At 29.6% G+C, this 23,985-nt stretch overlaps 1 protein-coding gene, 1 long non-coding RNA gene and 1 other non-coding gene across 3 annotated transcripts; 2 read left to right on the top strand and 1 right to left on the bottom strand.

Annotated features, from left to right (window-relative positions):
* Positions 1 to 502: 502 nt before the first annotated feature.
* LOC109164553 (transcription factor bHLH112-like) lies at positions 503 to 3,385 on the bottom strand. Its single transcript, XM_019313056.1, has 7 exons — positions 2,901 to 3,385; positions 2,217 to 2,658; positions 2,008 to 2,121; positions 1,807 to 1,872; positions 1,568 to 1,633; positions 1,419 to 1,475; positions 503 to 1,162 (listed from the first exon to the last, which is right to left on the bottom strand). Exons 1-7 carry the CDS (start codon positions 3,137 to 3,139, stop codon positions 1,010 to 1,012), a joined length of 1,137 nt encoding a protein of 378 aa, XP_019168601.1. The 5' UTR covers positions 3,140 to 3,385; the 3' UTR covers positions 503 to 1,009.
* A 1,592-nt stretch (positions 3,386 to 4,977) lies between these two features.
* Positions 4,978 to 22,541, top strand: LOC109167402. Its single transcript, XR_002051855.1, has 3 exons — positions 4,978 to 4,988; positions 6,481 to 6,491; positions 22,476 to 22,541. It is a non-coding gene; the product is annotated as an uncharacterized LOC109167402 (long non-coding RNA).
* On the top strand, positions 19,247 to 19,318 carry TRNAQ-UUG. The gene has a single exon. It is a non-coding gene; the product is annotated as a tRNA-Gln (tRNA).
* Positions 22,542 to 23,985: the final 1,444 nt, after the last annotated feature.

Below are 23,985 nucleotides of genomic sequence, written 5' to 3'. Positions count from 1 at the left end.
AGGAAATGGAACTGATACTGATGCTCAAAGGTTTGGTATTTAGATACATCAACCCATCATTTCAACAGTCATTGGGATGGGAGGTTATATGTGAATTGAAGCTAATGACAAGAGATTCTTAAAATTTCCACTGTCAAAAGTGTGTTTTCCTATGATTAGTTGCTTGTCATAGGATTCTTGGAATTTAAGCATTTTCATTTTTAATCTCAGTTCTCTCTTTTCTTCTTTGGCTACAAACATAGCTAGGATGGATGGGCTACAATTGTAGAATCTTTTTTTTTTTTTTTTTTCTTAAACCCATCACTTTCACTATTTAGAACCCATCGAAAATCTCCTATCATCAATAAAATGTGAAATAACTTATGTCCTCGCTATTTCGGTATCAAATAATCACGTCATCAGCTCAATTTTCAACTGATTCAAAGTTAAACAACTATAGAATCCAATGCGAAAAAGCTAGATGTTAATCAATTCACGTGACACACACTCACTTTATATCCGCTTTTTTTTGTTTCTTGTCTTTTCAACAGCTAAACAAAGAAGTGGTTGCAACAATGGAACCCTACAAATGAATATAGAAAAAGGGAATTGAACAAAAGTTGCTTTGTAATAAGTAATCTGATCTGCTAACTTTGAGCTCAACCAACAACAACACAACACATACATGCACTACATACAATAATAACATTGGTTAATTAATATAATTAAGTTATTATATTAATAACCTAGCTAAACCCTCATAATCATCATCAACTAAATTTGCACCTGTTCCTAACCTCCATATTATTCTTAATTATTCATTATTATTACAACGTTATCCTTTAATTCAACCTTAATCATCATTTGGTTTGTGAAAACATAATGCCCTTCTGCCTCTTCATGGCCCAGCATTGCTATCCTGTCTTCCCTTTTTTTCCTTAAGAAACCCAAAGGTCTAAAGAAATCACCAAAACTCACTTCTTTTAACTTCTCCGAACAATAATTCAATCTCTTCCCTATACAGTAGTTTCTACCTGAAATTTGCCCCAAACGTTGGTGTCCAGAAATCAGTTGTTGTCTCAGCAGCCACAGGGAATGTGCTTGACATTGGCACTAGACATAGCCCTTGGCTCCTTAAATCTTGTTTTGACAACCCTTCTTCATCCAAAACCTCCTCAGTATTCTGCAACGTAACACGATTAACGTTGTCAGGATCAAACCCTTACTACTACGCTAAAAGTTATATAATTAGTAACGAAAGCGCAACTTTATTTTCTTATACTTGCGTAACATACAGTCAACTAGATGTGAAGACTGAACTTGGCCCTTCAGCCTCCTCCGAACAAACATAACATTAACTCGATTTACTCAAATAAAATCAAGCACTAGTACAGAATGAGTCATCTGGCGTTTGAAGTAAAGGATGGTAAGTACGATACCTGTTGAGAGTGCTGATCGGATGGCGACCCGTTTTTCATATAGGGAGTAATCAAAACCTAGAATCACATAACAACATTTATATATGCATTCAGGGTTTCCAAGAAAATAATAGTGAAGATGATGAACAATAATAAGGATATGAATGTACATTGACTTGATCATGGAGGAACTTGATGTACTCAATAGCTTCATGGAGAACTGAGGCAGTATCAGTCTGCAGTAACATTAAAAACATAGTATAAATTATACATAAACCAGATCAGCTAAATCAAAGGATGTAATTAATAGTACCATGTAGTAATAAGGTACTTTTTGTTTTGTCATAAAAAGTTAAGATCAGATCGGTTAAAATAAAAAATAAAAAATAAAATCTGAATGTCATATTACCTTTCCAAAAGGTGACACCAATTGTTGGAGGGCAGTTATTCGGTCCCCCAGCTTCTCTTTGCGGACCTGAACCATAACCATGATAACGAATCTTACACAAAGATTTAATCTTTTCTTTTTAAGGTTTCTTTAATTTGTCCCAAAAATGATAATAAATTAAACTATGATCATCAAATTAAAGTAAATTATTATTGTACATACCTTAAAAGTTGGCAATGGCGATGGCGTTTCTATTCTTGGACGCTTGAAATCTGGTTTGGTTTTGTTAGCTACACAGCTTGAATCCCGAAGCTCCTTATTATTACTACCATTCAACTGCAATAATCTCCAAAGATCAGTTCTCGTTAATCGAACCAGACATCTGAAAAGATTATAGTACAGTATAGTATTTGAGTTTAGGATTCTTTTACCTTTGCAGTTATGGCAGGTTTCTTGTCAGTAAATGTCGGAGATGGGAAAGAACAAGAGGTGAGCGATGAATCCCATAAAGATATGGAACTGGGGAACTGTAAGTGGTGGTTAGTTGGGCTGAGGAGGGAGGAGAATTTAGGGGGGGAAGGTGAAAAGTCACTCAAGTTTGGTCCATAATTCGTCATCGCCGCCGTAGTCGCCGGTGCGTAGCTGATTACTGGCTGGCTACTTATCAAACACTGCTGATGAGGTTGATGAGGATCTGCGTCGAACATAGATTTCAGCAAATTCGGAGGATAATTGTTGTACGAGGTAATGGGGAAACTAGTGGATAATTCTTGACTGGAGCTTGGGATTACTGTCAAAGTCTCCTGCACCCCGTAATTCAAGTCTTCTTGTAGCATAGAACCATAACTCCGGTCACCCCTTTCGTTATCTTGCCTGCAAATTCAAGAAAATCAAACATCTTTCGTTAACCTTAATCATGGAACCCTAATACAGATGATGTTCTTGAATCATCTGAGGATGACGAGAAAAATCAGCAGCCACTACTCGAGACTCTGCTGGGTAAATCTTAACTTATAAGTTGTAAACTTATGTGATAAAAGACCTAATTTAATTTAATCAGATCGCTGATGGGCTCAAACTAAGAAGGTTAATCGAACAGGGAGTCGAATGATTACATTAAAACTTGGTTCCAGTCGTCTGTGGCGGCGGCGGTGGCGGTGGGAGAGTGGTCAGTACTCGGCGGCCGGCCATTGACCTCCGCCGTGACTTCCCCGTCGTGATGACTCGGCGGCCATGCAACAAAGCTCCCGATATCGTTCATCGACGCGGAGCACAGATACGATCCGAACATGTTCCTCGTCGGGTTCCACCACCCTCCTCCGCATACGGCGGCCGTCGAGAACTCATCCGCCATGAAACTATATATGTATGTAAATCTCTTTTCTTCTTCCTCTTTTGTCCGATCTATCCCGCTGAAACTCTGAGTGTTACACGAAAGTGGATTCTGAATTCAAAGCTATGGCGAGGTATTTATATGTGTAGAGAGATTGAAAGTAAGGAGAAAAGAAATGAAAATGGATTGCGGTGGTTGAGAGTGAAGCTACCGGAATATGGTTGACATTGTAAAAGAGAAGATGATTAGACAAGCCAAAGAGGAAGGGTACATATTTAATTATGAAAGTGGACGAATATCTGGACTCGAATTTTGGATCAAATTCGATTTATTATATTTTATTTTATTTTATTTAAACAAAAATTATATATTTCTTTCTTCTTTTGATTTGTTTAATTCATGAGAACATTCCATTGTTTTTTCTTAGGGAAAAAGGGATGTGGGAATGATAGGCTAATTTTATGAGTGGATAAACATTGTTGTAATATTTTACCATATATTCTTCCTTTTCCTTTTGAAAAAAAAAAAGTTGGGGTCGTCGGGTCCACTTGTTAGTAGTGTTGCAAAAATCCTGTCTAAACATCGATTAACAGGCGCCTAGGGGTTAGGCGCTGGCCGGCCGTCTAGCGTATTACCATAACCGGTGGTCTAGGCGGCTGGCCGGCTAGGCGATCGACTAGGCCGCCTAGTCGGCTGATTAGCTAGTGTTCCTTTATTTTTTTTTTTTTAAATGTGTTATTTCACTCAAAACGACACCATTTTGAACGAAATAACCCTAAATTGTTAAAACTCTACGTGTTTTTTAGGTAAATATTTAATATTTTAGTATTAACTATTATGGGGTGTTTGGTTGGGAAGAAGGAATTAGGAAGGAAATGAATTGCAATTCGGTGGGAAAATGAATAAGGTAGTAATAATGTAGGAATTAAAATTACATTGTTTGGTTGGGAGGAATAAAATTATTAAAAAAATAATTTATAATTATCAAATATTCAAAAATTAAAAGATTTTTAACAAATTTTTAAAAAATAAAAAATATACGGACGCCTAGGTGCCGATTAATCGTCGCCTATGCGTTAGACACCCCCGAGGAACGCCTAGTGATTTTTTCAATCATGTTTAATTGGTGGTCAGTAATAGCGATGAGCATTTTTTTTTTAATATACTTAACTGATTGGAAACTCAGCAACCTCAAAACATAAATTTATGATCACTGTTTTATGATCGAAAATTTATGATTTTTCAACGACACTTTACACTCAGCATCTTGTTTTAGTTCTATAGTAAGAGAACAACGCCAAGATTTGCATAAAAACTCAATATATAGAGAAGAAAATTAAATCTATGAAACTTATTGAGAAGAGATATCTTAAGCATGGGTCTGGATTTGTTTGTCTCTTGATGTGAACATTTGAGGTAAAATCGATATTGGAATATATATATATATATATATATATATATATATATATATATATATATATATATATATATATATATATATAGCATTTTTCTTATTTATATAATTATTATAAAAATAAATAATTGAATTTACGGGTTAATTATAGGCAGAGTATGGTTTTTTTGTTTGAGCCAGTCACTTACATGGACCGGTGTATTTCAATTCATTGTGATCATTTATCTGCAAAGGTTACAAAACGAGTTTCTAAAGCACAATTTTAATAGCAACTATAAGCTTTCCTGTAAATCATAATTGATCAAACAATTGATTTGGTAATCATAATAATTTCTCGTGAAAACGATCTATTGTCATTTTTTATTTAACTTTTACCGACTAAAATTACAAAACAGACTTAACCCAAAACATATTTTTAATTAGTGCTTGAAGACTTTCTCGTAAATCAAAATATAGGTACAATATAAATATCAGCCTCATGTAAAGTATATATATATATATATATATATATATATATATATATATATATCGCGTATGGTAGTACCAAAGTTTGATTTGGCAGCCACGTCACTGTTTGGGGAGAATAATGTTTGCTTTAGTCTTGTTAAATTCTACGGCTGACATTGTTTATACGGACGAACCGGAATTTCAGGACCATTGCATATTTGATATATCTCACTTTCATGCTTCACCTTGATTGTCAAGAGATATATAGTATATATTTTATTTTATTTCTTCTACTTTTAATTTATTATTATTTTTTATTATCCTCTATTATATTATTGGATAATAATTCAACTAATTAGCAAGTTTAAATTATAGTGGTTACAACTCAAATTAGGATCGTTGATCGTCTTAATAGTTTATATGATCAGTATGATTGTAGGTTGTACGTTTTTGTTGATTCGCCTAACAAGCTTGGATCACACCGCACAACACCTAGTAGTGCATTTTCGAACATTTTGTGGTGTATTTATGTATACCTAATGGTGAGTGACCGCACTGAAAATACTGTCCGCAAGGAAACCTCACCCTATATATACAAAATTTTGACTACTTCGATCTGTGTCCAGAATTAGCGAAGATTTTAAAGTGATCGGAACACTAGTTTCGTACTAAAAGCACTGGATTTCTTACCACATTTGAGACGTGTACACTATAAAATCTCATATATAAATTTATATGCTAACTTGACCACATAAATATGATCGACAAAATTATTCGTAGCACTCGTTATCATTGTAGCTTCAATAAAACAAAACCATTATTATTAATTTTGTCTTTAATAAAAAAAATAAAATTCATGATTATTTCATGTTAAGTAGTTACCAGCATCATATGATTCATATCAATACGAGGTTCTCATAGTCCGTTGCTTTACAAAGATGAAAAAATGATCATCAACGGTTATGAAAATCTAAAAAGCTTTTTAAAATATAATGATCAATAATTAGGGAATACATTGATTGCTAAGATCTGTACCATACGAATCCCTCCTTCATAACGTATAATATAATATTCGTTGGGTCTGGATAATTTTCTGTGAAACCATCTCACGGATAATTTTCTGTGAGACCAGGTCGGGTGAGATCAGGTCAATATGCAAATGTAATACTTATACTAACAAATGTAATATTAAATTATGAATAAAATTTTTGTTACTTATAAAAGAAAATATAATACTTTTGAAGACAAATGTAATACTTTTATATTTTGATGTAAAAGTATTACTTTTCTCATCAAAAATATTATATTTTTGCACTTATAAATGAAAATGTAATACTTTTACATCAAAATGTAAAAGTATTACATTTCATCTTGACCCGACCCGTCTCACGAATCTCACATAAGTTTGTGTCATATCCTTTTGGCTTTAATTTTTTGGTTGCAATTATATATATAAAGTTATGTGTATATATTAAATCTTATAACATGCATCTAAGGTAAGTTTTGAAAAATGTCATTATTCTTTATAATGAAGCACTATATATAATTACTAGACCTTATTATGAGTTAATTAAATTAAAAAAAAAAAATAAATGGATTGAGGATTATGATTCATAGATGAGTTGAACAATATGCATGTATCCCAATCAATTGGTATCAGTGCCGAATTGTATATAACGTACAACTATATATACTTTTTTGAGTTGCAGTAAGTATTGTCATCACTTTTTTTTAATAATATATAGGCCATGTTTAGTAAAATAGTTAGTCTGTAGGTCAATTTTAGTTTATTTGACCACTATTAGGTGTTTGATTTGGTTAAAAAACAATATAAGGACTTGGTTAATTAGCTTTTTGTAACTCTAAAATGCTAAAATTCAAAAAACTACTCAAAGCAACTTTTTCAATTATCTTTTTAAGAAAAGAAATTATATCAAACAATCATCAACTATTAACTAATTTACTAAACAACTTTCTATAATCAGCTAATGTTATCAAATAGTTATACTCTTTGATTAACCCAATCAGCTAACAGCTAACAACCATTATCAAATACGACGATAGTACAGTTAGACATCACATGAATAGTTCTACATGGTACAAAAAATATCGATGTAGATCGACAATTAATAAATTCTCTTTATTCAAAATATTGGGTGCAAGTGATATTATTTTGGTATTTTTACGAACATTATTGTTCTTTGTATAACTCGAGACTAATTTTCATCAAATTTTATGTTTCTTTTTGGATTTGATGAAAGTGGAGAAAAGTTTGAACCTAAGTGCAAGTTACCACTACATTACACTATGAAATCCATCAAAGTTAATGTTATGCCATTATTGCAACAAGAATTTCTTTATCTTATGGGACATGTAAGTCAAAATAGAATATACGGTTGACTTGTAGGGCAGTGCAGGTAACAAAACGCGTCATTAACATTCCCAATAATTAACAAAGTTTTTTTGTCTTTTAATGATATGTACCAAGAAATTAAAAAACATGTCTTTCTAACGACTCTTAATTTCAAGTCCTTAATTCGTCAACTTAAAGTCAAATCACGTAGCCAATTCAATTTAATTTGTCATTTTTGTGAGGACAAATATACCCTTCCTTCCAAACTCACTCCTTCAAGTTTGCATTACTGAGAGTATGAATTTTGTACCTGGAATAATAGTAACTCAGTAATTGTGTCTTATGTTATGAATTTTTGTATCTTATGTTGTGAAATTCTGTGCTTATAAACACAAATTATGTACCTAGATTAGTACATCCCGACCCCAACAATCCTTAGCTCAAATCAACGACTGAATAACCATAATCGTCAATAAACTCAATGTTTATTTTTTCAACCCTAACCCACTAATTCTATGGCGCTTTCATATCAACTGATCAATTTTGTGCTAGATTGACATCTTTAATTCGTGGTCTGAGATTTGAGTTTCAACAACCACACAATCATAGTCTACCCCTGACGACAATCCATCCAATCAGTCAAGTCATATTTTAACGTCGTCATTTACCAACAGGACCACCTGCACAACACCAATACGTACAATTTTCAATACAAAGCACCACATACATATAGATCCAATCACGAAGTCAAACCGAGAGCCTATTGCAACAATGGTGAGTTTGAACACATTACTTATTAAGTGGTTGGCACTTAAATAATGTCAATTGCGTTACACATACAAATTAAAGGTAATGAAGATGGTGCCAAAATGATGAAAATTAACGGTGTGGGGTTGAGGGGGCGACGGGTCCACACGGCAAGCAGCGTGCCCCCTATGCGACGCATGAGGCCTCCACATCGTCGGAACCAGTCAAACTGCTAATTCTGACAACATTCGACCTTATTTCCAACCAGACACAACACTTGATCCACAGGAAGAAGATCCAACCAAAAATTAAAAATGGGAATTCGGATCATATCCTTTTGGGTTAGTTAATCAGAGTATGCATGTACATTATATTGCAGGTGGTCCTGATGGATGAAAGGACTGTAGCTAAAGTAGGCCAAAGCTAGTGACATTTTTACCTCTTCTTCTTGGTTTCTTGTGCACTCTGGATTCTTCCCCTAACTTCTCTCCCTAGCTATGAATTTAACAAAATCACCAATACCCTCTGGCCTAATCGATGATAAGTCTCACTTAATACTTACTTTTAGCGAGAAAGTGAGTGGGTTCGATCCCTACTACGAACATTGAAAGTTTGAGAATATACATTTTGTGTTTAGTATCAAGGTTAGTTTGGCTCAATTTAATTACCTCCTCATAAACTTGGGACAGGTTTATGGGGTCTGAGAATATAATATGACAAAACTGATAAATTAGGGTTATCAAAAATAAAAAGAAAAAGGTGTCTAATGTTTCATCTTTGAATGCACATTCATCCTTCAATCAATTTAGGGGTATATTTTCAAACATGTTTACTTGAATTTGCATATATAAATATTTGAAAAATTCTTCTAATTTTTCCCTCTTAAGTTCCCTCTATGACATGGTTTAATTAAAGGGGTTAATATAAATCTTGTAATAATTAGCAATTTACTATATTATCTATTGTGCATGGTAAAATTTGTCAGCTTCTGGCTTGACCTGTGACATAACCAAATTGCTAGCTTGCTAGCTTCTTCAAGAAAGTGGTTAATGATATTCAAGAAAAAGGAACACAATAATTGTTATAGAGAAAAGAAGAGCGATGTGCATGTAATTACCAGATCATCACAACATAAAAAAAAAAAAACATCATTATATTAACTCCCACGCTTGTCTCGACTCTCCAACTTGTACCTATGAAAACACACATGATATGATTCATCTCACATAATCACTATATTATTTTTTTTCTTTACTTTTTTTTACAAGAGAAACTTGTAATTACTATTTGAGGGTGTGCATTGAGTAAATTTCGTTCTTATGTAAAAGCCTGCAAATTCAACCTCACTGGAGAGATAAACTACACTAAAAGACTCAGACTCAATGTGACAAGTATGTGCAACGGGTTTAACCAATAAGGTGTTGACAAGAATCAAATCCATAATATTTTTATACCTGCTGAATTATGACTCACTCACTCAGCTACTCCTTTTAGTGCTATACTATTTTGTTTCTTGCTTGCTAATTAATCTCTCATCATGCAATGGTCCAAAAATTATGTTTGTTAATATATTATGTGTCTTCAATTAATGAATTATGTGATAATAAATAAATTGAATGCACCAAGCACCTACATATTATGTGTCATCAATTTATTTAAAAACACATAATCTATTAAATGTAGGCACAGAATATGTTAACTGCGAACATGAAATATGAATGTCAGTTTTAAATCAGGATGAACACTTGTCAATGGTACAATTTGCCTAATTTCGTAGGGTAGTCGAAGAAAATTGTTTTCTTTTTCTCTTTGGTCCTTGAAGTATTTTGATGTTTTCAAATTTTGCCTTTAAATTTGTTAAATACTGTATTGTGGGATGATGTTATGCTGAGGGCAGGCTGAGGTCAGGTATATAACAGTATATACGGAAATTTTGACTGAGGAAGGGATTTTTTACAGAGACAAAGCAGATGGGTCGTTAAAAGCAGTATGGGATCACGTGGCGGCCAGGTGGAGAAAAGACACGTGGGGAATGCCTTCACTCAATTATGCCTCTTTAATTGTACTGTTCTACCAACAACCAAACAGTACCTCACTACGAACAATTTTTTTATAACACGTATTTTTCGACTTCGACAAATCATAGAAGTTATGAATTCGTCTTAAAAGACTTATGAAAGAGATAAATTTTAAATTGTCCAAATAATTCAAGGTTCCTCTTTTTGCCTGTATACTTCTGCCCACTACAAACATTTTATAATATCGTGTGTTCAATAAAGTTATATTTTGTGTTTAATGTTTAAATTTTTAGCATAAAATGACAGATAAGTGGTTATTTTGTAGTACAAATATATGTGGAGTTCGCTTTCAGTTTGGGTCGGGTCAAAGTGAATTCGCACTCTTCGTAGTGAGACGAAGAAATTGATATATTATACGCTCAAAATAGATAATGGATGAATGAAAAATTGATTCTCAAAGTACTCATTTGAGTTAGAAAATGAAGGTGAAAAGGCTTTGTTAAAGCACTTATCCCACATTGGTTTGGGAAGTGGATTTGCACCCGTATATATACAAGATCCTTTTAAAAATATGTTGATTTGCATAGCATAGAGGCTCTCCCTTGTGCACATGATATGTCTTCATTAATTTTTTCCATCTCAGAGCCATTGTCCTTGTCCTTGTACGAGTAGTTACCATTCAGATGTGATCGAGCAGTTGGCTACTTGTACGTAACCTTTACTACTATTTGTGGGTACTGCTCGAACTACATACTCTTCTGAGTACCGTTCTGGAAGATTTAATTAATTGTGGATTAATTCCAATTTTTAATTTTAGAACTAAATTCTATATATATGTTAATGGATTGAAGGTTACTGGTTTTAAACCAATGTTAATGCCATGGTTTAATGCTATTTATTTCTCCATCTCCTATAAAAGCCTTGTTGTTGGCAGATTGTTTTTGTTGCTTTGAAAACTTCAAAATTATTGTTTTGTTTTCTCTCCATCTCTCTCAACTCTTTTTCTTAGAAAAATTTTGCCAACATTTTGTAAAAAGGAACGAAGTGCTCGCCTGTTGTTCTAGTTCGCTGGGCTTTTTGTTTGAGTGCTCAAACTTAAAGTCGTGATCCATTTTATCTTGGGAGACTGATGCTACAACACTCATAGCACCATCTGGAGGTAGCGAATCGATTTTAAGAAAAGTGTGTGTTATACACGACTTTGGTCTTTGCTTATTCTTTCTTCCCGTTGGGTTTATATTTGAAATTATAAAACCCTTATTTTTCGTATTTATTTATTTTATATATATAAATAAATTTTAGTTTTTTTACCAAGCTTTGGTTAGAATTAATTTTATGAAAAATTAAATACCATTTATATATTTTGATGAATTGAGTTATTCACCACCAAATATTTAATTAGAGGTATATAAGGCGAACGTATAGCTTTATGAATCACAAGGTACACTTACAAATTAATGACATTGTAAAATTTACATTAGTTACGGAGTATAATATAGAAAATGTCAAAGAATTCATCAAAGAGTAAATACTTTGATACTCATGCAAAAAGAAAAATAGAATCCTGAAAAATGTCGACAAGTGAGTGGAGCATGATTATCGTACTAGAAAGTCATAAGTTTGATTTTTGTCAATACTCTTTCGATTGAGTCCATCAAGCATAATTTTTTAGTGTAGTTTATCTTTTTTATGTAATTTATAAGCTATTAGGGATGATCAAAATTTACCAATTGCATATTCTCAAATAATTGGAGCAATTTTCTTTGTCATTTAATAAATAAATAAATAATAAAAACATTGGTCCCTTTCGAGACAATAATGGTCGATTAGCGCGTTATATAGAATGGAGTATAGTGCTGAAATGTGTGGTACAATTCATTAATATATTCAGTCTCTTTCTCTCTTTTTCCTCTTTCTTTTTTTCTTTTGCATTTGTGAAAATGAAAGTTTTCTTTATTTAATTGTGGGGTATAATAGACTCAATTCCTTACTTCTTGGTGTTTTCATTCTTAAAAGTCTTTGATATCGAGTCGTGTCTTTGAATTACTTTCAAGTACCAAAGAAGTATAGTGAATACTTTATAATATAATTTAGATTTTAGAAGTATTCTTGAGTTTCAATATCTTTTTATTAGCCGTTGGTCTAGTATTTTCAATTTAATTTTGCTATAAATTGCTTATTTGAAAAACCAAAATCAATACTTAAGTACCATCTTTATTTTTATGGCGGTGTATACAAATGATTTACCCACTTTGAGTATAACCATAACACTGTCACCGTGAAATTTAAATCTTGGTTTCTTTTCTCAAATACTGTCTATTAAATCATTAATCTAAGCTTGTACGGTGGATAGACTCTTATAGATACAAGTGTTCATAAAAAACAAAAATATATATGGATAAATAGGAGGTCCTTTCATTACAATCGTGTTGCAAAACATGGCAAAATTTTGACACCGCCCATAATCTTAAGTTTGACATAGTGCTATGATTCACTTCAAAATGAACATGTTGTAATTATTAAGGCAAAGATGGAATCCAATTTATCAAGACTATAATATTCTTGGTGTTGTAAATTTGTGAGGTAATTCTTCGTTCAAGACTTGAAAGGTCGAGCCCAACATCCTATTAGCAAAATATGGCGTTGGTCGCTACGCAGGTATAAAATAATAAAATTGTGTCTTCAGTTACACCTTTTGATATAGTGGTTGACCTTGGCAGTAATAGATCATGGTATAAATTTAATCACTTAAAAAGTGGTAGACAAAAACACGCTATACGATACTAGGGTTTCTCTCTCGTCTCTGGTTTCCAACTGCTCTAATTTTTGCACGGCCACTGCCCCCGTCAAGTAAGCGGAGGCGGCTTCCAATCGCCTTCCCTTGCCGCCATCTCTATCACAAATAACGTCCGCCTACATTGTCTTCTCTACCTTCATCGTACGAATTCTCTTCCATTCTCCGCCTTCGCCACCTGTTATGCCTTGCCACATATCCCTCCATCTCCACCGCTACCAGTCGTTACTACCTTATTTTCGCACTGCTGTAATCCTTTGCTTTGTTTTACTGGTTTAATTTTGTTTGCAGTTTCTATGTTTTTTCCTCCTGACCCGTTGTTTTGACGATTTTCTTCATCTCGTTTACTTGGGCGAGTTCTTTTTCATAAAGCGTGAAACGATAAAAATTGGTTATAGCGTATGTGAATCTCATCATGGGTGACAAACATGAAGATGAAAAAGAGACTCTGAACTATGATATGCAGTTCAACCCGATTGAGATATTGTCAATGGAAATAGATGCTCAGGTGGTGTGCAAGACTATTCAACCAGAGTATTAGGTACGTTTGACCAGATCATTAAGAAGCTTTAAGTCCTCCAAAGAATTCAGCTTCAAATTTGTGAAACAGTAGACTGTGAATCAAGTTTTCTATAACATTGCTAGGGAAGTTATTTCTATGTCTAACTATAAAGAATGTTTGTCCATTCCATCGATCTTTATTGTAAATGTTTAAGTCTATGATTAATAAATTAACTTCTTTATTTTTAAACAAAAAAAATTATTCTTAATGCAGATTTTTTTTTCTTTTTTTTTTTTTTTTAAAATTTTTAGTAAAGTACTCCGTAACCTATTTGATTTCCACCATTAAAGTTTCATTAAAAGTCTATTGCCAAAATTCGTCATTTTATTAAAATTTGTATTAAATTTATGCGATAAATATTTAAATATTAAATTTATTTTACAGTTATAATTGAGAGATTACAAATTTCTTCTTTTTTTTTTTTTCACCATAAAATTTGTTGGTGAAACATAACACATGTAGTAACTTCCCACTATAATTTTCATAGGAATATAGGAGTTATGACTTATGATTTTGACTTTAATTTGATGGTGTTGAATTGTGTAGACACATTTCACACTAACAACTGACTTGAGAAGTGACAACTTGTCTGCTGAAGCGTGTAGATCGAGTATGGTGCAAGACAAGCATACGTGGATCGTTAGTTGTCGCCGTCGAAGCTAAGTGTGCCTCATGTTATAAAAATTAAAAACGAAATGATTGTTATAAATACTTAAGATATATATATGACTATTATTTTAGTGTTGTTAGTTAGTTTTATATAGTTTTTAAAATTCTACAAGTTGTATGATGAAGTATACTCTTACCAGATGAATGAAAATGGTCGTATATTTGTATGTTCAATCTTATTTCTAATTTTTTTTGCTCTCTCTATTTATCTCGTATAACGAGACTTTCACCGAAGATCAATCACACAAGAAACATCAAAATTTACAACAAAGATGATAATACTACAAATTTAACTAATTAATTAATTGAATTGGGTTGAATTTTATTTTTAAAATTTGATTTGATCAAAATGCATTATGACCTAATTTGATGTTTATCTTGTTCAATTTTCATTATACCTCTAACCCTTTTTATATAGTACTAGTTATAATGCGCATGTTGCACAATTAAATTAATGGTTCACATGAAAATTAAAATAAGTAAATAGTTAGTACAATTTTTAAATATTGTCTAATTAATATAAAATAAAAATAATTACTTTCAATATAATTCAAATGAGTATTTTAACTTGTAATAAAGGTAGTAATAGAGATGAGTATTACTATAGATTATAGTTATAATCAAAAGTAAAAATGATGTTTTAACAATTTTCATATTAAAATAAATTAAGTTTTCTTAATGTGATATTAATAAGTAAAAATTAAATTCTTTTTGTTAAAAGTGACATTATTATAATACGTTTATCGATGTTGTCGAACAGTAATGAAAGAGTTATGTAATTAAGTTATAACATATAAATTTATAAGTTTTCGTTATGTATATGATTGAGACCTCAATTATATTGTTGTTATATGTGGACTATTCATTTCGTAAATGGTCTTTGATTATATAATGAAATTTTTGCATTAAATTTTTAAAATAGAGAGAAATTTTGTCTCATACATAATAGATCAGCTTATAATAAAATGTACATTTTAATTAAAGTAATATAGATTTGGAGTACAAAATTTAAATTTGTGCTACAACAAATAAGGTTTGATTTAAGTAAAGAGAGAAGTCAATGTATTCTTAGAATAATTATAGTATGCCATTCATATTCTTTTAAGATCAAGATTCAAAAAATCATAGCTTTCACTTCTTTTTTTAATATATAGTTGAAAGAAAAAATCAAATTAAGTAAATATTATATTACTTCGTATATTTTAATTCTTACTACAAGGAAGAAAAAAGTTGAAAAAAAATTAGAAAAAAAATTGACACGAACTATAGTGTACACTAATTTAATCTAAACTATAATAAAGCTATATTGTTGGGAAGTAATTAATGTTACAATTAATGTTACTTCCCAAACCATATAATTAAGATTAATGTTACAATTAATTACCAACATTATTATTATTACTAGCTATAAATATAAAATAGCCACAACATCCTTTACTATTAAAAAAAAAAAAAACACAACATTTGAAAAATAAAATAACTATTTTTTTTCGCTCATAACAAAGGATTACATTTATTGAATTAATGGAGTTATTTAATGTTATGATATTAGGATTAAGGATTCCGATTCCCAATTAATAGAAAATATGAAATGATGCAATATCAATTAAATCTCTGGCTTTACAATGAAAGTTTATTTGATATGCTTTTCTTACTTTATATTTTATTAAAATATATTGGTTTCATTATTTTATATTTATTAGGTACATCATGGAGTTGGAGCGGAAAAGAAAAAAAAAAAAAAAGAAAGCAAGCACTTTGTGCAATTATAACATCGTATGCCACAATTGCTTTAACCAAAACATATTACTATAAATATATTTATAAAGAACCTTGTATGACTTCACTTTTTAGAGGACAAGAATAGATGAAAGAAGTGTTGAATGGACATCCTATTCGATGTGTAAATGCATTTAGAATGGACTCCGATTTGTTTAAGCAAATATGTGAAGACTTATATTCAAAATATGGATTACAATCTACTAGGAATATGTCATATGTGGAGAAAGTTGGTATATTTATATACACACTTGCTATGGGTGCTTCAAATAGAGATGTTGGTGAACGATTTCAACGTTCCGGTGAAACAATAAGTAGAGCATTTCATGAGGTTTTGGAAGCAATTAGTGGTCGGAATAGCGGATACAAAGGCCTTGCACGTGATATCATAAGACCAGATGATCCTACATTTCAATCTATACCGTCTTACATTACTAATGATGCACGATACATGCCATATTTCAAAGGTAAAATGTGACCATTTTATGACTTCACTTTATTATTATTATTATTATTATTATTATTATTATTATTATTATTATTATTATTATTATTATTATTATTTTAAGATTGAATATCTAATATATATGATGAATAGGATTGTATTGGATGTATTGATGGTATACTCATATAGCAGCGTGCATCCCTGAGGTTGATCAATTGCGATATAGAGGGAGAAAAAGGAATTCCTACTTTCAATGTTATGGCAGCGTGTAACTTTGATATGTGTTTCACTTTTATATCTGTTGGATGGGAAGGATTAGCACATGATACACGTGTATTTCTTCATGCAATTAATACACCATCAATGAACTTTCCCAAGCCGCCACAAGGTATCATATTCGTATTTTTTAACTCTAAAATCATATAATTTTATTCATTATAAAAGTTTAGTGTTATATTTTTTTTTTAGGAAGATATTATTTGGTGGATAAAGGATATCCAGATAAACAAGGATATTTGGTACCGTATCCAAGAATAAGATATCATCAATCTCAATTTGAACAAGAGCCGCCAACAAATGCTCAAGAAGCATTCAATCGTGCACATTCTTTTCTTCGAAGTTGTATTGAGAGGTCGTTTGGAGTATTAAAGAAGAGATGGAAGATACTTGCTAATATGCCACAATTTAGTGTGGAGACCGAAATTGATGTTATTATGGTCACCTTTGCACTCCATAATTATATTCGGAAGAATTCACAAGATGACATGATGTTTAATGTGTTTGAGCAGCATCCAGATTACATACCGCCCGATGAACTTCAAGATTCAAGTAGTAATATCTCCATCAACGAAAATTTAAGCCAGGCCTCTACTGAGATGGGAGGAGATTTGCAACAATATTGCTACATCATTATGGGATGCTAGATCATGATTACGCTAATAGTTTTATTTCAAAATATTAATTTTTTTAAAGACAAAATGTCAAATTTTAATATGTAAACAAACTAATTTAAATTTTATGAAGATGTCCTTTTTAGTCTTTTTACATTTATCATCTTATCAAAAAGCTAATTTTACCAAACACTTTCAATCATAACAGCTAGCTTAACAGCTCTTCATTTTTCAGCTCCGAGATTATAGCTTTTCAGCTTTCAACTCCTTTTCAGCTTTTAGCTCCTAGCTTATAGCTTTTCAGCTAGGTTTGCCAAACAGAGCCTATATATGGTGCTTCTTGGGATTATAATATTAATTAAATTTTCGATGAAAGCCTATTCGATATCTGAAACAGTGCAATTAATGCAAGCCTCTACATATAATTTTTCTCCCTCTCAAATGCTTCAAAAAAAAATGGCAGAAGCGAGAAGGGATGAAGAAAGCAAATGCTGCGGGTCGTGGGTCAATTATTGGACTTCAGAATTAAAAAAAAAATCATTTGAGCCATAAATAAAAATTTAAATATATATATATATATATATATATATATATATATATATATATATATATATATATATATATATATAAATGTATATATCATATGGGTCTTTAATATTTTTCTGGATTTCTAAACTTAGGACTTTTAAAAGAAAAAAAATACATTTGAATTATCTCCACAAAAAGTGGACTTGGACTTATAGAATGACATTTGGGTTCATGGAATGACATGTGCATAAAGAATATATTATATTCTTCCAAAAGGCTGAACCCCAACCCTAAGGGCCCTCCACACCCCGGCCCGACAGAGCATTTGGGAGGATGTAAATAAGAATATATTATATAATCATATAAAAAATGTGTTCAATTAGAGTTTAAATTTACTCATACAAAATTTGCAATTTACTTTCTAAATGTAATTATCTTAGTTATTATTCGTATTATGAAAATTATAATATAGATGAAATACAATTAAGAATAAATCAATGTAATTATGTAAATTCTCTCTATAAGTTTATTTGAATATGTACATAATTAGAAATTATATTAACCATACAAAATTTTAATTTTAATTTTTTATTCTATAAAAATAATAAATACTTGACCAATGAAAGCTCAAAAATATTATTATATTAAACAATTTAAAATATTTTTATTTTTTCTATTTTTTATTAATATTTATAATAACATAATTTTTTCCCCGTGCATTGCGCGGGTGATAATTATTAAATAACAAAAATTTTATATATGAATAAACCTTATATATGGTATATTTTTATAACATATTTTTCGTGCATCGCACGAGACAAATACTAGTTGTTGTAATAATGATAATATAAAAATAAAATGCTCATCGTCGCCGTCGCCGTCGTTGTTATTATTATTATTATTATTATTATTATTATTATTATTATTATTATTATTAAATGGTCGGAAAATATTTTGTAATGAGTAAGAGAATACTCTTACTAAAGTTTATACATAAATGAAAAAGTAAAAGATGATAACTTTGGAAATGTACATCATTGTACATAGAATAAATTAAAATGTACAAGTTATCTATCCACATTATTACACCAACATAAATTTTATTTCCGTTATTATAACCTTAACAACATTGGTACTTTTTTTTTTGAATTCTACTGACTATATTACATTGTAGTGCGCAAAGAGTCAACAACGTCTCTACTAGGCTCAATCTCATGACCTCCCATATGAGAGATGTCACTACATGCCATATGAGCACAAGGTACTTGGCACATTGACACTTATTATATTGAAGTAGTTCAAAATAAATTTTTATCATAAAAACAGTGTTGTCATTTTTATTTGAATTTATACTCTTAAATGATATTCTGTAAATGTACACTACATTTAAAATCGAATGACTGTCATAAACATTATTCTCCAACAATTTACGAGTTAGCATCATATTATATCAAGAAGAAAACAATATGTTGTTTTGTTTGAGGTTCCATGGTGTAGTGGTTAGCACTCTGGACTTTGAATCCAGTGACCTGGGTTCGACTCCCGGTGGGACCCTCTTTGCTTGCACTGGCTTAACTCATTAATTAAGTACTCAATATTTGAGAGAAGATGCATAATTATGCTCAAAGTTGGCAAATCTGTTGGGCAGACATCTCATTTTTTAAGTTGATACATTATACATAGATTTCTTATTAACAGATGCCCCTTAATATTAAAATTTTAGTTATATTAAAAATAAGTTCAACCTTATAAATATTTGTATGTTTTAGGTTAGATTCATAGAACCAAATATGTTAGAGACTCCTACAATTACTACTCTTTAAAAATCACTTTCAGACATCTCATTTTTTAAGTTGATGCATTATACGTAGATTTCTTATTAACTTAACTAGTCTCTTCTATGCGTTATGCACAAAAATAGATGCCCAATAATAATACTTAATATTGAAATTTTAGTTATATTGAAATATTTTTAAAATAATATATTTTCAAAATATATTTTTTAAGTGTATATATATATTTAAAAAAAAAAACTCATAATTGTAAAGTTCATATTATATTAAAAGTATTGTTGATAATTTGGGTAATAATTATTGTATACTTTTTTTTTTTCTCAAAATGCACTACTGGAAATTATGAAATTTCCGACCACCTGAAAGTGATCTTAAATCAAATCTAAAGTAAAAAGTGGTCGGAAATAGCTATAAAGGTTTTTCCGGACACCAAAAGTGGTCGGAACAAGGCTTTTGACATGATTTTTGATCATTTTCAGGTGGTCAGAAATTGCATAATTTTCAACAGTGAGGAATGATGCAATGCTATTAACGGGAAATAATATGAAAAATGCACCTAAGAGGGATGGAGACCCACTCCCTCAAACCAGCATAAGAACTTGAGGTCATTGCTAACACATGGGCAACCTGGTTCGCTGATCAACTAACATAATGAACTAACACCTTCTCAATAGAGGAAATAATGCTCTTACAATGATTTTTAATTAAGCCTATATAAGAGTAATCAACCGATAGTTTAGGGAAACATGACCAAAATTTGAGATATTGCGACTCTAAATTTGTGTTGTTAAAGTAAATATTTTAGATATGATAAATCTACTAAATCATGGGTGTATTTTAAAAATACATACATAAATCACGGGTAATAACATTGATTCGCTCTTATAAGTTTTTTTTTTAATTTAGATTTTAGATATTTATATTATTGTATTATAATAATAATAATAATAATAATAATAATAATAATAATAATAATAATAATAATAATAATAATAATAATAATAATAATAATAATAATAATAATAATAATAATAATAATAATAATAATAACAATAATAACAATAACAATAATAACAATAATAATAATAATAATAATAGTAATAGTAATAGTAATAGTAATAATAATAATAATAATAATAATAATAATAATAATAATAATAATAATAATAATAATAATAATAATAATAATAATAATAATAATAATAATAATAATAATAATAATAAATAATAATAATAATAATAATATAATAATAATAATAATAATAATAATAATAATAATAATAATAATAATAATAATAATAATAATAATAATAATAATAATAATAATAATAATAATAATAATAATAATAATAATAATAATAATAATAATAATAATAATAATAATAATAATAATAATAATAATAATAATAATAATAATAATAATAATAATAATAATAATAATAATAATAATAATAATAATAATAATAATAATAATAATAATAATAATAATAATAATAATAATAATAATAATAATAATAATATAATAATAATAATAATAATAATAATAATAATAATAATAATAATAATAATAATAATAATAATAATAATAATAATAATAATAATAATAATAATAATAATAATAATAATAATAATAATAATAATAATAATAATAATAATAATAATATAATAATAATAATAATAATAATAATAATAATAATAATAATAATAATAATAATAATAATAATAATAATAATAATAATAATAATAATAATAATAATAATAATAATAATAATAATAATAATAATAATAATAATAATAATAATAATAATAATAATAATAATAATAATAATAATAATAATAATAATAATAATAATAATAATAATAATAATAATAATAATAATAATGATGAACCCCAAACCTAAGGGCCCCCCACACACCGGCCCGACAGAGCATTTGGGAGGATGTAAATCATGGTGACTCAACTGAACATGAACCACCGGTGCTCACTGCGCACAAGGAGCCCCCCTCACTTTGAGAGGTTGCTCCCACACTGCCGCTGGTGAGACTCGATCCCTGGTCATTCTTCCAAAGTTTCACCTCTATTTAATATTTATATTTTAGTAAATAACTAACTCATCCTTATTAATTAAAATTTAAATGAAATCAAATTTATTTATTATATTACTTCAATATATAATGTCTACATATATTATTATCATTTGAGAATATAAGAAAATATATTGTGGATGCATGTGCATGGTAATAATAATGAGGAACGATAATAAAAGTTATAACGTTATGATGTATTTTTGTCCAATAAATTGTATAGTACAAATTTTATACCACAATGTATGAAAAAAAAAAAAAAGTAACAGAAAAACGGACATAAATGAAAGGTATCAATCTTCAGTCACTCTGTTACTGTGTTCGACGGTGAAAACTCTGGGCTATACCAAAGAAAAAAAAAATCTCCATTCACTTCTATAATGTGCGCAGTGCATGATTAAATTAATGCCTAACACAAAAATTAAAATAAGTAAATAATTAGTACAACTTTTATATATTAAGAATTAATACATAGTATAAAATAAGAATTATTATTTCCAATATAATTAAAATGAGTATTTTCAACTTGTAATAAAAATAGTACTAAAGATGATTATTGTTGTAGATAGTTATAATTGAGAATAAAAATAATGTCTTAACAATTTTATATTAAAATAAATTAAGTCTTCATAATAAGATATTGATGAGTCAGTAAAACTTAAATTATTTGTTATTAAAAATAACATGCTTATAATAGATTATTTACCGATGTTATCAAATATTAATTAATTAAAAAGTTATGCAATTAATTTATAACATATGAATTCATAAGTTTTTCTTGTGTATATAATTAAGACTTTAATTGTTGTTATATGTGAACTATTCAATTTGAGATAATTAAAATTTGTGTTACAACAAATAAGGTTTGATTTAACTAAATAGAAGATAATGTATTCTTAGAATAATTATAGTATGACATCCATATTCTTTTAGAATGAAAGATTAAAAAATACTCCGTAATAGTTTTTATTTTATATAAATATATTTAGTTGAAAGAAACAAATCAAATTAATAAGTAAATATTATTATATTTTAATTCATACCACAAAGAAGAAAAGCGTTGAAAAAATAAATTTGACACGAGTTCAATTTTGTGTACACTAATTTAATTGTTATAATAATAATATAAAAACAAAATGTCAATCATTGATGTTTTTGTTGTTATTATTATTGTTGTTGTTATTAAAATGTTAGAAATTATTTTGTAATTAGTAGATTTTTTTCAGATTACACCCTAACCTATTTTTATAATATATATTCAACAATTATGTCAACCATATCTTGATTGAGATGAGACATGAACCACCTAAGATCTTCCTTATGGAGTGCAATGAGTAAGTATATATTTACAAGATAGTATATGTTATATACTTTCAGAAACATTTTTATCTCAAGTTGTAAGAATCTAAGCCCCTACCACCGTGATTTGAACCTATGATCACCAATTTGGAATGGTAACTAGGCCAGGATTTCATCACACTACATGGTAGTTGACACTTGACATTCTGTTACTATAGTTTATACATGTTACTATAGTTTATACATAAATAGAAAAGTAAAAAATTAAAGGTGGTAACTTTGAAAATGTCTTATTATCGTACAAGGAATAATTTAAAATATACAAGTTATTAATTCAATTCACATTATTACACCAACATAATATAATTTTTATTTCCGTTATAACCTTACCAACATTGACTTTTATTATATTTAGTGTAGAAATGACCCAATGACTTTATCAGTAATTCATATATATATATATATATATATATATATATATAGTGAAAGGTTCCCGTGCGGTTGAATGCTTCCCGTACGGATGTGCGGTGGATTAATGTGCGTGAGATTTGTACTCAATGTGCGTGAGTGTTGTGCTTAATGTGCCTGAGATTTGTACTTAATGTGCGTGAATGTGTAAAATGCAGCAGAAAATATTGATGTCAGCTTCTTCTGCATCCCCAGTAGCCATTTGACCCCTCCCTGATGATGATGATGCGGAGGCGGGCTATGGTGGTTAAGAATTATGGGAATAATACAACAGAAATCCACACTTAGCTGCTGTGCAAATCTTACTGTGCGTGCGTCATTTATATAAACATTCAATTGTACTGAAGGTAGCTGATAATCCAGAATCCATGGCCAAATTGAAGGAAGAAGTAACAAGAAGCTTGGGCGTTAATGTGCGTGAGTTTCTGTTCTGTTTCCTTCTGAGCTCGTAATTCTGAAATATTCACGCACATTAAGCACAAATCTCACTCACATTAAACACAATACTCAGGCACATTAAGTACAATAACGCATATTAAGTACAAATCTCAAGCACACATTGAGTACAAATCTCAC

The sequence above is a fragment of the Ipomoea nil genome, unplaced genomic scaffold, assembly GCF_001879475.1.
Source record: "Ipomoea nil cultivar Tokyo-kokei standard unplaced genomic scaffold, Asagao_1.1 scaffold0317, whole genome shotgun sequence".
Lineage (NCBI taxonomy): Eukaryota > Viridiplantae > Streptophyta > Magnoliopsida > Solanales > Convolvulaceae > Ipomoea > Ipomoea nil.
The sequence above is the reverse complement of the archived record's forward strand: the minus strand, read 5'-3'. Positions and strand labels throughout refer to the sequence as shown.

Coding starts and splice junctions, on each gene's coding strand:
- LOC109164553 (XM_019313056.1), bottom strand. CDS start 3,139: ATGGCGGATGAGTTCTCGACGGCCGCCGTATGCGGAGGAGGGTGGTGG. Junction 2,122..2,216: donor AACCTGCCATAACTGCAAAG/GTAAAAGAATCC, acceptor AGATTATTGCAG/TTGAATGGTAGTAATAATAA. Junction 1,163..1,418: donor CCGATCAGCACTCTCAACAG/GTATCGTACTTA, acceptor GTTACGTTGCAG/AATACTGAGGAGGTTTTGGA.